Source organism: Ostrea edulis, chromosome 5 (genome assembly GCF_947568905.1).
Source record: "Ostrea edulis chromosome 5, xbOstEdul1.1, whole genome shotgun sequence".
Taxonomy (NCBI): domain Eukaryota; kingdom Metazoa; phylum Mollusca; class Bivalvia; order Ostreida; family Ostreidae; genus Ostrea; species Ostrea edulis.
The window spans coordinates 93,847,507-93,863,809 of NC_079168.1; the positions used below are offsets into that span (position 1 = coordinate 93,847,507).

At 34.7% G+C, this 16,303-nt stretch overlaps 2 protein-coding genes across 3 annotated transcripts in view; one reads left to right on the plus strand and one right to left on the minus strand.

The window, feature by feature from the left end:
• The window catches only part of LOC125661344 (uncharacterized), a 215,584-nt gene that overhangs the window by 125,417 nt on the left and 73,864 nt on the right, over positions 1-16,303 (plus strand). The window lies entirely within an intron of this gene.
• The window catches only part of LOC125650372 (limbic system-associated membrane protein-like), a 172,868-nt gene that overhangs the window by 107,791 nt on the left and 48,774 nt on the right, over positions 1-16,303 (minus strand). For both annotated transcript variants that reach the window (XM_048878609.2, XM_048878608.2), the window contains exon 2: positions 4,135-4,190. In XM_048878609.2, the coding sequence (XP_048734566.2) occupies positions 4,135-4,174 (40 nt within the window). In that variant the 5' untranslated portion in view covers positions 4,175-4,190. The remainder of the gene's footprint in view (positions 1-4,134; positions 4,191-16,303) is intronic.

A 16,303-nucleotide genomic window follows, 5' to 3' on the forward strand; every position in this document is an offset into this window, starting at 1 on the left:
AGATATTCATCTTTTTTGCTATATTTATCTATATTTTGAACAGGTACTCCATTTACAGTGATGATGACATATCCCCTGGACCCCCACAACTCCACAAATTTAAAAATGTTTGATCAAGTTCCGAAGATTAAAAAACTACTGCAAAATTTGGGACTGGATGAAAAACATTAATTCACTTATATGAGCTCAGAGCAGTGGATGTTATACAACATACTTTAAACTAAATTGTGAATTTAAGGGAAAACAAATACATGTCATATACTCGTATATTACAAGTACATGCCTTTTGAAAGACAATAATATTGCATAGATGTAAAGGAAATTTCAATGTTGATTATTTTTTCTTAGATATATTAGTAAATAATGTGCACATGATAGAATATCAATTTTATAACTTCAATCAATGTGTTTGAATTTTCCTTGTAATTCAAAATTTAGTTGAAACATACATCATAGATACATCAATGTATATCAAATTTTTAGAAAAGTTTCATAATGGAACTAATCCCCCTCCCCCCCCCCCCCCCCTTATACATACAGTGAACATAGACCTTCACCTGGGGAAAACGTCCGTTAGTTAATGCAATATACATGTACATGCATTCTCAGTTATCCAATAGTGAGTTTTTGGTTCCATGTGAAACTACAATTAGAAATCTTAAACTTATGAAAGACACATCTATCTGTGAGGGTAAGATGACTCAGATGGACTTAAATGTAGTGATCCATGGACAGTCCATGGGTCTCTTTCCATTGATATTAATTATTTATTGAAATATGAAATGGTTATTTAAACATATTTGGTGTATTATACTGTATAGTGATTTAAATTTCTATCAAAAAATATGTATAGGTAATAGATTTGGTCCAGTTATTACAAGAAATTGTATGAAAAATAACTAAATATTTAGGCAATCATTGTGAGTGCAAAAAGGTCAACTGCAATAGCACACACTATATATCATTCTTAAATGGCTCATAGAAACTTCTAGTATTGTGAGTTTGAATGCTCAATATGGTAATTTGGGAATGCTTAATCATTTAAGGTCAATAGTTTATCTCTGCTGACTGTATCTCTTAAAATTCATTTCTAGAAGGGAGGGGGTAGGGTCACAAAATCTGACATAGTTTCAGATTAAACCTCATTTGGTATATTTTTTTCTATTCAATATTTTAGATACTACTTGACTTATTGTAAAAATGAAATAAAATCAGAAATTTTATGAGCAGAATTTTGTTGTTATCAAAAAATGTATGCGTGATAGTATTTGAGAAACGCCATATTTAGGGTAAATTTGGCCAATTGCCAAGTCGAATCATGCCAATGTTTTCCTTAGATGCATTTTGAAAATCTAATCCATGTTGATTTTTTATCTGTTTGTGTTTAATTTACATAACTATATATGACAAACAATATTTCTGGTGTCAATACAATTTTTATTGGCTTTTGTGTTAATTTGCTCAATTTTAGCATTTTTTGCCTTTTGGGGCTGTAAAAGAGGGGACTTCAATCTCGCTTTCCTCGAAAATTAACCTGATTACTTTTGTTGATTTTTTGATATGTTTTAGGATAAAGTCAAAATGTTATAATAAATAAAATTGAAAAAAATTCAATGATTGGTTTTTTGGGGGCTAGCTATCATTAGCTACCTTAAGAAGAAGAGTTATTAAAAGATATTGTAAACAATCCATCAAAAAACTTGCTGAAATTCGAAGAGTCTTTGTAATACCTTTTCTAAATTAATAAATATGATACAGAACTATGTAATTTATACACTGTTATATACTTTGTTGTAGTTCTCGTTGTTGACCTTTGTGCACTTACACTCAGAATATAAATCTATAATACGTCACCATATTTGATGCTTAATATTAGAGTTCTCCCACATAAAAATCTACACAAAAGAATTGAAAAACAATTTATATTTCTTAAAACAAATGTCTCTTCAACTCTCTAACACCCTTTAATATACTGTATGTTATGGAAGAGAAAGAATGAAAAGGAACGTAGACATTATGAATTGCACTCATTGAGAAGAAAGATTCAGCCAGCAGAGATAAACTACTGACCTTTTCATAACTAAAAATGTTTAAGCATTCCCAAATTACCTCTTTGAGAATTGAACATGAAAATAAGGGAAGGTTTCATTAAGTAAGTATGTGTTCTTGCAGTTGACCTTTTTGGACTCACAATTATTATATTAATATTTAGATATTTGTGAGCCCAAAGCAATGTATACTGTGCAACATGCTTGTACTAAAGTATGAATTTGATGGAAAACCAGTACATGTACTCGTGTATTATATGCCTTTTTAAAGACAATAATATTGCATAAATATAGAGGAAGTGTCATTGTTGATTATTCTAAATCATTGATATATAAAAATCAGTAATTATTTCTAACTGAAAACACCATGGATCGCTTGGATTGAACTCTTTCTATTGGTATTGGATATAAAATAAATATCAATTATTCTATCCAAGTCCCCCATTTTGCAGGTCTTGAATTTTCTCTGAAACCTGTGAAGTTGTGGGGCCCAGGGGATATGACATCATCACTGACATCATCACTGACACCATGACATCATCACTGTAAATGAATGATATATCTATATAGTAAAATATTTAAAAAGATAAATATCTATTATAATAAGAATTGTCTTTACAAATGGCTGGTGTTAAAATGAAAACTTCTATCTTAGAAAATATTGCAATGCATATTAACTGAATTCTAAAATATTGATATATTGAAAATGACAGACATTGTAATTATAATATGGATTTTATTATGTTAATTTAAATCTTGTCTGAAATCAGTATTACATATGTAACACTATGTTAAATGTGTGCAGTGCAGTAATGTGAACTCTGAGAGTAGTAGTACATCTGAATGATTGTTTTTTATATTGTTATAGCTAACAACTATTTAAAAGCTGTATATACCCCCAAGAACCTTTAATCTGATGAATAAACATTATTATCATATTGCAATATGAGATGACAGATATGTTTTCATAAACTACCAGCTCATTCTAATAATATCAAAATAAGTGAACTCAAGATTTATTGAACTTGATTTCTTTACCGAGTTTGGGTCAAGAGAAGGGCATACATGTCTTATTTACATACAATACATATATTTACCTATCAGGGGGCTTGTGATTTTACAAATATTTTAAATAAAGTTTTGTAAATCTACATGCTTGTTTGAAACATGGAACCCCATATTTGATATATCTCTAAGGTCAATGAAATATCAAGATATCATAAGTAATATATAATGTATACCAAATAGATTTGTAGTGCAACACATGTCGCCCCGTCCAAACTTGTACCGATGAGCCCGTGTTTTCAAATGTGGCATGCACATGTAGGAGTTATATTTTGGGCACAGAACAAGAAACATCTCCAAGTTGTGTGCTTATAAAGTTACTGGTGTTATTATAAAATCGCGTTGTGAAATAGCAGAGGAAAAGTGGGTTGAATACAAATTTGATTTGCCATTTTTTTCACTTACCAAAATTCTCTATCCTTCGCTGAGACTCCCCCTCAATCATCGAGTCAGTCACAGCAAATACTTGCACTTTCGGAACCTTTTTTTGTGTATGTTTCAACTACTCTATGACGGTGTACGGAATTCCAAAAAATAAATTCATTTGAAAATACACGATTTTTACTGATCACGTGGTTGCTATCTGTCTCTACCTTAACTTTCTATTGCATTGGTTGTTTATGAAATATCATTAAGAATAAGTGAAAATATTTCATGAATTCATCATCTAGATCCACTAATTATGAAAACACAATCATGAAAACACCAACATTAAGATGATTTGCAATAAAATGAAAATTCCTTTAAATACTAAATGAATTTATATAAACGTCAATGCTGCACATTGATGCTAAATAAGAGTTTGGTAAATATACCCCGCTCTGTTGACCAACATTTTACCAGCAATAGCAAGGTACATTCCGAAATCAGATAATGATTCTACAGAATATATACATTTATTGCGACTGACGTCAACCCCCTCCCCCCTTTTGCTAGAATTATTTAGAAATTAGTTTATTTCTAGAATAAGGTTTTGAATTTTTTCACTGTGCCATTTCCCATTGCAAAAAAAATATCTTACCTAATAGAAAAGGTATGACACATACGTTCTTTAACAGCATTACTTTGGCGTACTGTCTGAAATTAAAAAAAGATGAAAAGATCTTTAAAAATACATTTTTACACTAACCATTTAAATGATCAAAAGGTACAATGTACGTAATTCATGAACACACCCAACCAACCATACATTTCCAAGTTACTGTAACATGTCAATATCGACAATATTGTGACGATATCTTATTTTCGTAGACAATATTCCATACCATGTCGATATGATCGATACTGACGATGTCGAGACAATATTGAATACTCTTGAAATAAACCTGTCAATATCTACGATATCAACATCGCATTAATATGCATTTAAAAATCCTCTCCGAACACGATTGTCAATATCATTATTTAAGAAATAAGATATCATTTTTTAATGTTGTTGGGATATGACATGAAGTTGGTCACGTGATCAAATCCTATAACGCCAGAAGTCATATAAGGAAGTGTATTGGCAAATGTAAATATATCACAATGACTGGCTGTCCTAACTCTCGTACATCACAATAGCAATTACTGAAGTATTGCCATACTCATAAAAATAAATGACTATCCTAGTCCTGATACAACACAATGAATGACTATACTAGTCCTGGTACAGCGCAATGACTGACTATACTAGTCCTAGTACAACACAGTAAATGACTATACTAGTCCTAATACAGCACAATAAATGACTATACTAGTTCTAATACAACACAGTAAATGATTATACTAGTTCTAGTTCAGCACAATAAATGACTATACTAGTCCTAGTACAACACAGTAAATGACTATACTAGTCCTAGTACAACACAGTAAATGATTATACTAGTTCTAGTTCAGCACAGTAAATGACTATACTAATCTTGGTACAACACAGTGAATGACTATACTAGTCCTAGTACAACACAGTAAATGATTATACTAGTTCTAGTTCAGCACAGTAAATCACTATACTAGTCCTAGTACAGCACAGTAAATGACTATACTAGTCCTGATAGAGCACAGTAAATGACTATACCAGTCATGATACAGCACAATAAATGATTACATTAGTCCTGGTACAGCAAAATAAATGATTATTCTAGTCCTGCAACAGCACAATAAATAACTATACTACTCCTCGTACAGCACCATAAATGACTACATGTATGTTAGCCCTGGTACAGCACAGTAAATGACTATACTAGTCTTGGTACAGTAAATTACTATACTAGTCCTAGTACCGCACAGTAAATGACTATACTAGTCCTAGTAAAGCACCTTGAATGACTATACTAGTCCTGATACAGCACAGTAAATGACTATTTTAGTCCTGGTTCAGGACAATAAATGACTATACTAGTCCTAATACAGCACAGTAAATGATTATACTATTCCTGGTACAACACAGTGAATGACTATACTAGTCCTTGTTCAGGACAATAAATGACTATACTAATCCTGGTACAACACAATAAATGACTATCCTAGCCCTGGAACAGCACAATAAATTTCTATTCTAGTCGTGGTACAGCACAATAAATGACGATATTAGTCCTCGTTCAGCACCATGAATGATTATACTAATTCTGGTACAGCTCAATGAATGACTATAATAGTTCTAATACAGCACAGTAAATGACTATACTAGTCTTGTTACAACACAGTAAATGACTATACTAGACCAAGTAAAACACCATGAATGACTATACTAGTCCTGATACACCACAGTAAATGACTATAATAGTCCTGGTAAAGCACAATAAATGACTATACTATTCATAATACAGCACAGTAAATGACTATACTAGTCGTGGTACAGCACTATAAATAACTATACTAATCCTAATACAGCACTATAAATGACTATACTAATCCTAATACAGCACAATGAATGACGATACTAGTCCTCGTATAGCACAACAAATGACTATCCTAGCCCTGGAACAGCACAATGAATGACTATTCTAGTCTTGGTATAGCACAATAAATGCCAATTCGAGTCCTGATACAGCACTATAAATGACTACACTAGTCCTAATACAGCACAGTAAATGACTATACTAGTCCCGGTACAGCACCATGAATGACTATACTAGTACAAACACAGCACAGTAAATGACTATACTAGTCCTAATACAACACAATAAATGACTATACTAGTCCTAACACAGTACAATGAATGACTATACTAGTCCTGATACAGCACAGTAAATGACTATACTAGTCCTGATACAGCACAATGAATGACTATACTAGTCCTAATAGAACACAATGAATGACTATACTAGTCCTGATACAACAGAGTAAATGACTATAATAGTCCTGATACAGCACAATGACTGACTACATTAGACCTGATACAGCACAGTAAATGAATATACTAGTCCTGATACAACAGAGTAAATGACTATAATAGTCCTGATACAGCACAATGACTGACTACATTAGACCTGATACAACACAGTAAATGACTATACTAGTCCTAGTACAGCACAGTAAATGACTATACTAGTCCAAGAACAGCACAGTAAATGACTATACTAGTCCTGATAGAGCACAGTAAATGACTATACTAGTCCTAGTACAGCACAGTAAATGACTATACTCATCCTGATAGAGCACAGTAAATGACTATACTAGTCCTGATACAACACAGTAAATGACTATACTAGTCCTAGTACAGCACAGTAAATGACTATACTAGTCCAAGAACAGCACAGTAAATGACTATACTAGCCATGATAGAGCACAGTAAATGACTATACTAATCCTAGTACAACACAGTAAATGACTATACTCATCCTGATAGATCACAGTAAATGACTATACTAGTCCTAGTACAGCACAGTAAATGACTATACTAGTCCTAGTAAAGCACCTTGAATGACTATACTAGTCCTGATACAGCACAGTAAATGACTATTTTAGTCCTGGTTCAGGACAATAAATGACTATACTAGTCCTAATACAGCACAGTAAATGACTATACTATTCCTGGTACAACACAGTGAATGACTATACTAGTCCTTGTTCAGGACAATAAATGACTATACTAATCCTGGTACAACACAATGAATGACTATACTAGTCCTAATACAGCGCAACAGATGACTATACTAGCCCTGGAACAGCACAATAAATGACTATTCTAGTCGTGGTACAGCACAATAAATGACTATACTAGTCATCGTACAGCACAATAAATGACTATACTAGTCCTCGTTCAGCACCATGAATGACTATACTATTCCTGGTACAGCTCAATGAATGACTATACTAGTCCTAATACAGCACAGTAAATGACTATACTAGTCGTGGTACAGCACTATAAATGACTATACTAGTCCTGATACAGCACAGTAAATGACTATACTAGTCCTAATACAGCACAGTAAATGACTATACTAGTCCTGATACAGCACAGTAAATGACTATACTAGTCCTAATACAGCACAGTAAATGTCTATACTAGTCGTGGTACAGCACCATGAATGACTATACTAGTCCTGATACAGCACAGTAAATGACTATACTTGTCCTGATACAACACAATAAATGACTATACTAGTCCTAGTACAGCACAGTAAATGACTATACTATTCCTCGTACAGCACAACAAATGACTATCCTAGCCCTTGAACAGCACAATAAATGACGATTCTAGTCGTGGTACAGCACAATAAATGACTATACTAGTCTTGGTATAGCACACTAAATGACAATTCGAGTCCTGATACAGCACTATAAATGACTACACTAGTCCTAATACAGCACAGTAAATGACTATACTAGTTCCGGTACATCACCATGAATGACTATACTAGTCCTAACACAGCACAGTAAATGACTATACTAGTCCCGGTACAGCACCATGAATGACTATACTAGTCATAACACAACACAGTAAATGACTATACTAGTCCCGGTACAGCACCATGAATGACTATACTAGTCCTAACACAGCACAATAAATGACTATACTAGTCCTACCACAGTACAATGAATGACTATACTAGTCCTGATAGAGCACAGTAAATGACTATACTAGTCCTGATACAGCACAATGAATGACTATACTAGTCCTAATACAACACAATGAATGACTATACTAGTCCTGATACAACACAGTAAATGACTATAATAGTCCTGATACAGCACAATGACTGACTACATTAGACCTGATACAGCACAGTAAATGACTATACTAGTCCTGATACAACACAATAAATGACTATACTAGTCCTAGTACAGCACAGTAAATGACTATACTAGTCCTAGAACAGCACAGTAAATGACTATACTAGTCCTGATAGAGCACAGTAAATGACTATACTAGTCCTAGTACAGCACAGTAAATGACTATACTAGTCCTAGTACAGCACAATAAATGATTATAATAGTCCTGATACAACACAGTAAATGACTATACTAGTCCTTGTTCAGGACAATAAATGACTATACTAATCCTGGTACAACACAATGAATGACTATACTAGTCCTAATACAGCACTTTAAATGACTATCCTAGCCCTGGAACAGCACAATAAATGACTATTCTAGTCGTGGTACAGCACAATAAATGACTATACTAGTCATCGTACAGCACAATAAATGACTATACTAGTCCTCGTTCAGCACCATGAATGACTATACTAATCCTGGTACAGCTCAATGAATGACTATACTAGTCCTAATACAGCACAGTAGATGACTATACTAGTCTTGTTACAGCACAGTAAATGACTATACTAGTCCTAGTAACGCACCATGAATGACTGTACTAGTCCTGATACAACACAGTAAATGACTATACTAGTCCTAGTAAAGCACCATGAATGACTATACTAGTCCTGATACAGCACAATAAATGACTATTCTAGTCGTGGTACAGCACAAAAATGACTATACTAGTCTTGTTACAGCACAGTAAATGACTATACTAGTCCTAGTACAGCACAGTGAATGACTATACTAGTCCTGATAGAGCACAGTAAATGATTATACTAGTCCTTGTACAGCACAGTAAATGACTATACTAGTCCTAGTACAGCACAGTAAATGACTATACTAGTCCTGATAGAGCACAGTAAATGACTATACTAGTCCTGATACAGCACAGTAAATGACTATACTAGTCCTAGTACAGCACAGTGAATGACTATACTAGTCCTGATAGAGCACAGTAAATGACTATACTAGTCCTAGTACAGCACAGTAAATGACTATACTAGTCCTAGTACAGCACAGTAAACGACTATACTAGTCCTGATAGAGCACAGTAAATGACTATACTAGTCCTGATACAGGACAGTAAATAACTATACTAGTCCTGGTACAACGCAATAACTGACTATACTAGTCCTAATACCACACAATAACTGTATACTAGCCCTCATACATGACAATGATTGATTATTCTAGTAATGGTACAGGCATTGACTGGCTCTCCTAGTCCTGTTACATCACAATGATTGACTATCCCAACACTGCTGTATCACAATGATTGACTATCCTGACAATGATGGACAATCCCCTCTACATCACAATGACCGCCCTTGTGTATATCAATCATTGACTATCCTATCCATCATACACAAAAAAAAAACCCATATTATTTGTTATGCATCACAATGGTCATCCATTTTACATCACAACAACTGGCTATGCTAACCATCGTTATTTACAATGTTTAACATTATAGAGTGTCGCTAAAATACGGAACGGAAAACTGCAAATATTGTATGCAACAATATCAACATTTTGTAAAATCAAAAGGCTTATTATGAACAAGTTAAGCAATAATTACAGAGAGAACGGGGAGCCATGCTCAGAATCCACCGTTTCGTATCTATACTTATAAATTAACAAATTTTGCCAATAAACTCCAAAACGCTTTCTCCAGAGTTGGCACCTTTAAAATTGATCCATATGTGAGGTGAAGTCCGTAAGCTATAGCATCTTACCTGATTAGTAAATGTCGTAAAATTAATTTAAAATCTACTTTCGTTTTTGATAAACTACCCTTAAATAGCAAAAAATGGGAGTACAGTGGAGGACACGCTTTGGCGGATCTATGCCAGTTTTATTTTTTCATTGTAATGACAAATACGATATGAAGTAAATCCGTTGTTTATCGATGCTTGATTTTGCTTTAAAAGAAGAAATAAATTTTGATAATTTTTTAATAAATAAAATATGCCTGTTTGTTTCTTCAACCGTAACTTTAGTCTGAAATCATCTGATGGAAATTTCCAGAACGAAGCGCCAAGAATGAGGCATTGCATCACTAGAGACGCTTAAGTCTACAACTAATCACCCGATCATTTTGGAGCCTTTCCGGCCATCCGAGAAGCTGCGATTGGTTTACAACATGATAAGCATAAAATTGTATAGATGTTCATTGTTCGTTATACTTATAATAGTTTTGACTAGGCCAATGTATTTATCATTTTATAAAGATTTATAATTATATTACTTCAACGAAGGACACTCCCTCCCGAGACCAACGAAATGACACATCGATACATTTTTAAATACGATATTCATCTGATATTTTCGATATTCTTAATTTTCCCCGTGATTATAGAAGTCGCTGTTACTACATTTTGCAATAATCAAGATTATTTGATGCATATCAAATAGTTCACAATTAATTAAGATTGGCATGGCTAACCCAGTTCGTACTGTTTACGAAATATGCCTGGTTCAACTTATCCCACTGCATCGACAATTCTGCCTAACAGGGAACGAGTTAACTTTTCATTTTGCTGAAAGCCTGAGATTAAACACATTGTGAAAAATTACCATCACATACAATCCATCGTTATCAAGTTAATTTGTTAGCTCGTTCAATCGTATACGCAACCAAACAATCCTTTGTCAGTCCAGTGACAGCATGAAGCCAAAAAGAAACAGAGAGAGACAACACTGATTGATTGATCGTTTTTATTTAACGTCCCTTCCGAGAATAGGAACGTTACCATTGTCGGCGAAGGGTTACCAAATTTTTGTGTGCTCGGCGATTGCGGCCTTTGAGCAGGGAGCGATCTTTATCATGTCACGCCTGCTGTGACTCGGGGCCTCGATTTAACTTTGATTTAAGGCTTCTTACAACAAGCAAGGGGTACTGTTGAACTTTATAACCCGGATCCCCAAGGAATTCAAGACAATGACGGCATGCCAGTCAAGGCAGTGAACCATGATAACGATATGCCTCCCCCTCCCCGAAGGTAGGAGGTTCCCACACCGCCACCGGCGATAGAGGTTTAATCCTGGACGAACACTACTATCCCTTCTCTAGGTCAACCTGGTGAGTCACTGCATTTATTTAATATTCCTTATTATGTCTCCGAACACAAAGTTTCGGAGACATATTGTTTTTGCTCCGTTTCTTATTATTATGTCTCCGAACACAAAGTGTCGGAGACATATTGTTTTTGCTCCGTTTCTTATTATGTCTCCGAACACAAAGTGTCGGAGACATATTATTTTTGCTCCGTTTCTTATTAAGGTGTTCCGTTCCAGACGGAAGACCTTATAGTGATTCTACTGTTTATTATTATTAAGGTCTTCCGTTCCAGACGGAAGACCTTATAGTGATTCTACTGTTTATTAAGGTCTTCCGTTACCAACGGAAGACCTTCTAGTGATTCTACTGTTTATTTTTTTTTTCCCTTTCGTCTCCGAGACCGTTAGATGGATTTTCCTGAAACTTTCACAGATTATAAAGAACGATGGTACCTCAAGGCATTTTTTTCATTTTTTCAAAATTCACTTCCGTTCCTGAGATACGCCCGATTTTCCGGTTTTTGATAGTAACTTTGTCCGGGGGTAAACTTGAAAACCACTAAAGATAATCAAATGAAACTTTCAGGGATGATAGATCTATTTTCTCTATGGTGCATGCACGTATTATGCTTTGTCGCCTTCACTTCCGGTCGTCACCGGAAGTGCTTAAATGAATCATCAATTTCAAACTTTTTTCTTTTAAATTGAAACCTATATCGGTTTACTAGGTCTCGTTCTAATTCTCAAAAAATGTTGACCCCACCGGAAGTTGAATCTCCAAATTCCGGTTATATCAAAGAAAGACAATTCATTCTCTCATTTTTCAGTTCCACAAATCTCGGTCATGAAACTAGTTAATGAGTTGAGTTTTACATATATTATAGTCACTATAAATGTCTAGAGTAATGTCAAAAATTCACTTCCGGTCGGCAAATACGGCTTATTAGCTGTTTTCGTTGTCCAGCGTTTTTCTCAGAAACGGTAAAAGATAGAGTCACCAAATTTTCAGAGTTAATAGATCTCACTTTGTAGGCGTGCATTAGCAGGTTAAGAATGTCGGCCGTCACTTCCGGCCGTCACCAGAAGTGATTAAATGAATAATAAATTTCAAACTTTTTTCTTTCAAATTGAAACTTATATCGGTTTACAAGGTCTCTTTCTAATTCTCAAAAAAAAAATGTTGACCCCACCAGAAGTTGAATCTCCAACTTCCGGTTATATCAAAGAAAGACTATTTATTCTTTCATTTTTCAGTGCCATAAATCTCGGTCATGAAACAAGTTAATGATTTGAATTTTACATATTTTATAGACACTATAAATGTCTAAAGTAACTTAAAACATTTTTGTAAAATCCACTTCCGGTCCTGAGATATGGGGTGGACATTTTCAAAGCTTGTTTTTTCAGTTTCTCAATAATGAATATAGATAGACGCTTGAAACTTGTAGAGTTGATCAACTAACATTAGTCCATTGTACACATACATTCAATTTTTTTGTCCGTCACTTCCGGTCTCTACCGGAAGTCTTTGAAAAAATGTCGATTTTCCGATTTCTTCGAGTGATTTCTCCGAGATGGATGGATAGATTTTCTTGAAATTTTCAGGAATAATGTCTTATGAAATGACCTTGCTATAATTATGTTCCCCAAACAAAGTTTAGGAACATATTGTTTTTACTCTGTTTCTTATTAAGGTCTTCCGTCTCCTGCGGAAGACCTTACTATTATTGTTCGCGTTCTTCTTCTTCATTAAGGTCTTCCGTTTCCAACGGAAGACCTTCTAGTGATTCTATTGTTTATTAAGGTCTTCCGTTTCCAACGGAAGACCTTCTAGTGATTCTACTGTTTATTATTAAGGTCTTCCGTCTCCTGCGGAAGACCTTACTATTATTGTTCGCGTTCTTCTTCTTCATTATTAAAGTCTTCCGTCTCCTGCGGAAGACCTTACTATTATTGTTCGCGTTCTTCTTCTTCATTATTAGTATTATTATTATTATTTTCCTTGGTAGTACACGCGTTTTTCTCAGCCATTTCTCGATCGATTTTCACGAAATTTTCAGGAAAGATGTCTTTTGATGACGAGACTTTGCTTGCAAAATTTCGTGCTTGACGTCACTTCCGGTCAGGAGTTATCTCTCTTTTAGTGACTTTTTGAAGGGCCTTGTTGTCCACGCATCTCCTCCGTTAGTTTTGAAGCTAGAGTCTTGAAATTTCTACACAAGATAGAGTAAACATTTTAGAAGATTTGTGGGGGATTCGATTTTACCGGAGGCGATTTGCCTAAACGGTCGCCTAGACCTGAAAAAATGGATTCCAAAATTTTTCGCCGATTTCGGCGATTTTTGACCTTTGATCTCCAATATCTTTTTTCTTGCAAATATTTTGTTAAGACATGTAGAACAAAAGTTGTGCACATTTACGAGATCTTTTCGACAATATCAAGATTTAGGGGCTAGCCCCTTCAATTAGGGATCTAGAAGGGCTCAAAGTCTAGATTAAATATCTCAAAAATCGTTAATATTTTGGTATAAGTCAAAGAACAAAAAATGTTCATCTCAACAATCCAAATCTATTCATATAAAAATTTAGGTTATATGTTGCGTAATAAGGGATTTTAAGGGCCAAAACCATAAATATTTTACCCCTTGTATCTCGAAAACGACAAATATTTTGAAAAGCAATAAAGAACAAAAGTTGTTCAGAATGATGATCTGAACAATATGCATATTTCGTTTTTACCCTATGTGGCCCCGTTAGGGAGCTACAGTTTGGCCCCTAAAAATTACTTCTAGAAATAACTCGAGAACGGTAAAGAATTTCTAAATATTTGTTGAAGAAAAAATGTTTGAAATGTCATGACCTTTCTTACGATATCAAGCAAAAGGGGCCGACTCTTTAAATTAGGGGTTCAGAAGGGTCCAAATGTTTATGAGAATATCTCAGAAACTATTAATATTTTGTAATAAGTCATTGAAGCGGAAATGTTCATCTAAACGAGCTTGTTCTTATCAAATCAAAAAGTAGGTCATATGTTACGTAATAAGGGATTTTAAGGGCCAAAATCATAAATAATTGACGCCTCATATCTTGAAAACGAGAAATATTTTGAAAAGCATTATTGAACAAAGGTGGTTCAGAATGATAATCTAAACAATATGTACATTTCGTTTTTTCCCTATGTGGCCCCGTTAGGGAGCTACAGTTTGGCCCCTAAATATTTCTTGTAGAGATAACTCGAGAACGGTAAAGAATTTCTAAATACTTGTTGAGCAAAAAATGTTTAAAATGACAAGGCCTTTCCTACGATATCAAGCAAAACGGGCTGGCCCTTTAAATTAGGGGTTCAGAAGGGTCCAAATGTTTTGAGAATATCTCAGAAACTATTAATATTTTATAATAAGTTGTAGAAGCGGAAATGTTCATCTCAACGAGCTTGATCTTATCAAATCAAAAAGTAGGTCATATGTTACGTAATTAGAGATTTTAAGGGCCAAAATCGTAAATATTTGACGCCTTATATCTTTAAAACGACATATTTTTTGAAAAGCATTATTGAACAAAAGTTGTTCAATGTGTCATAACCTATCGATCAATATCAAAAAATGGGTCTGTGGGCCTCATGGCTCGCCTGTAGAGTCGATTTTTGTCGATATCAGTCGATTTCAAAAACTTGTAACTGGTAAATATTTTGTAAGGACATATTGAACAAAAGTTGTTCAGTTTATCGAGATCTATCGATTGATATCAAGAAATAGGCCTATGGTCCTAATGGCTCGCCTGTAGAGTCGATTTTTTGTCGATATCGGTCGATCTCAATAACTTTTTACAGGTAAATATTTTGTAAAGACATATAGAACTAAAGTTGTTGAGTCTATAGAGGGCTAACAAATGACATCAAGAAATAGGCCCGCGGGCCTTATGGCTCGCCTGGAGAGTCGAATTTCAAACGAATTTCACCGCAACTTTGCTTCAGAAGCTTATGATATGAAAAATTGATTATATCTAAAGTGTCTTAAAGTCGGAAACTAAATTGGGACTCATTTGTCTTTTTTTTTTTTTTTAACTCCGAGTGCATCAACAAACCGGACGGAAGACCTACTCGTTGCTTGCAACGAGATCGTGTCTAGTTTTCTTCTTATTTTTCCTCTTCTTTAGTGAGAAATTTGTCCTCGCGATTTTATGAACATGCTTCGACTGATCCACTTCAAACTTTGTGAGCTGATAGGGGGTCATTAGAAGGGGTGCAATCAACTTTTCAAATTTTCAAAATGGCCGCCGTTTCAAGATGGCGGCCAAAAAACGTCAAAAACTCAAGGTTGTCTGATTTCAACCAAATTCGATTTCTAGGGTAATATGGTCACCCCGAGTCCATTTCCACCATCAACATTTTTTTTTGGGGGGGGGCACCATTTTCAAAATGGCCGCCATATACCGAAATATTTGAAAGTTTTAAAATCTCTACAACATTTGGGTTCTGGGGTAAATGGAGGGTCCACAGTTCATTTTTAGCATCAGTATTTCCTTCCAATCTATTTTCAAATGTTTCAAAATGTCTGCCATTGAACAAAATGGCGGCCAAAAATCAAGTCCGTCGGATTTCAACCAAATTTAGTCTCTAGGGTTTTTGGAGGATCCTGTGTGCATATCTGACATGGGGAAGTGTTCGGAGACATTTGTGTTGGCATCCCAACACAGTTATAGCTCGTTATTATTTTCTTTTTATTCTTATTATTCCTCTTCTTTAGTGAGAAATTGGTCCGACCGATTTTGTGAAAGTGCTTCGACAGATCCACTTCAAACTTTGTGAGCTGATAGGGGGTCACTAGGAGGGGTGCATTCAACTTTTCAAATTTTCAAAATAGCCGTCCTTTCAAGATGGCAGC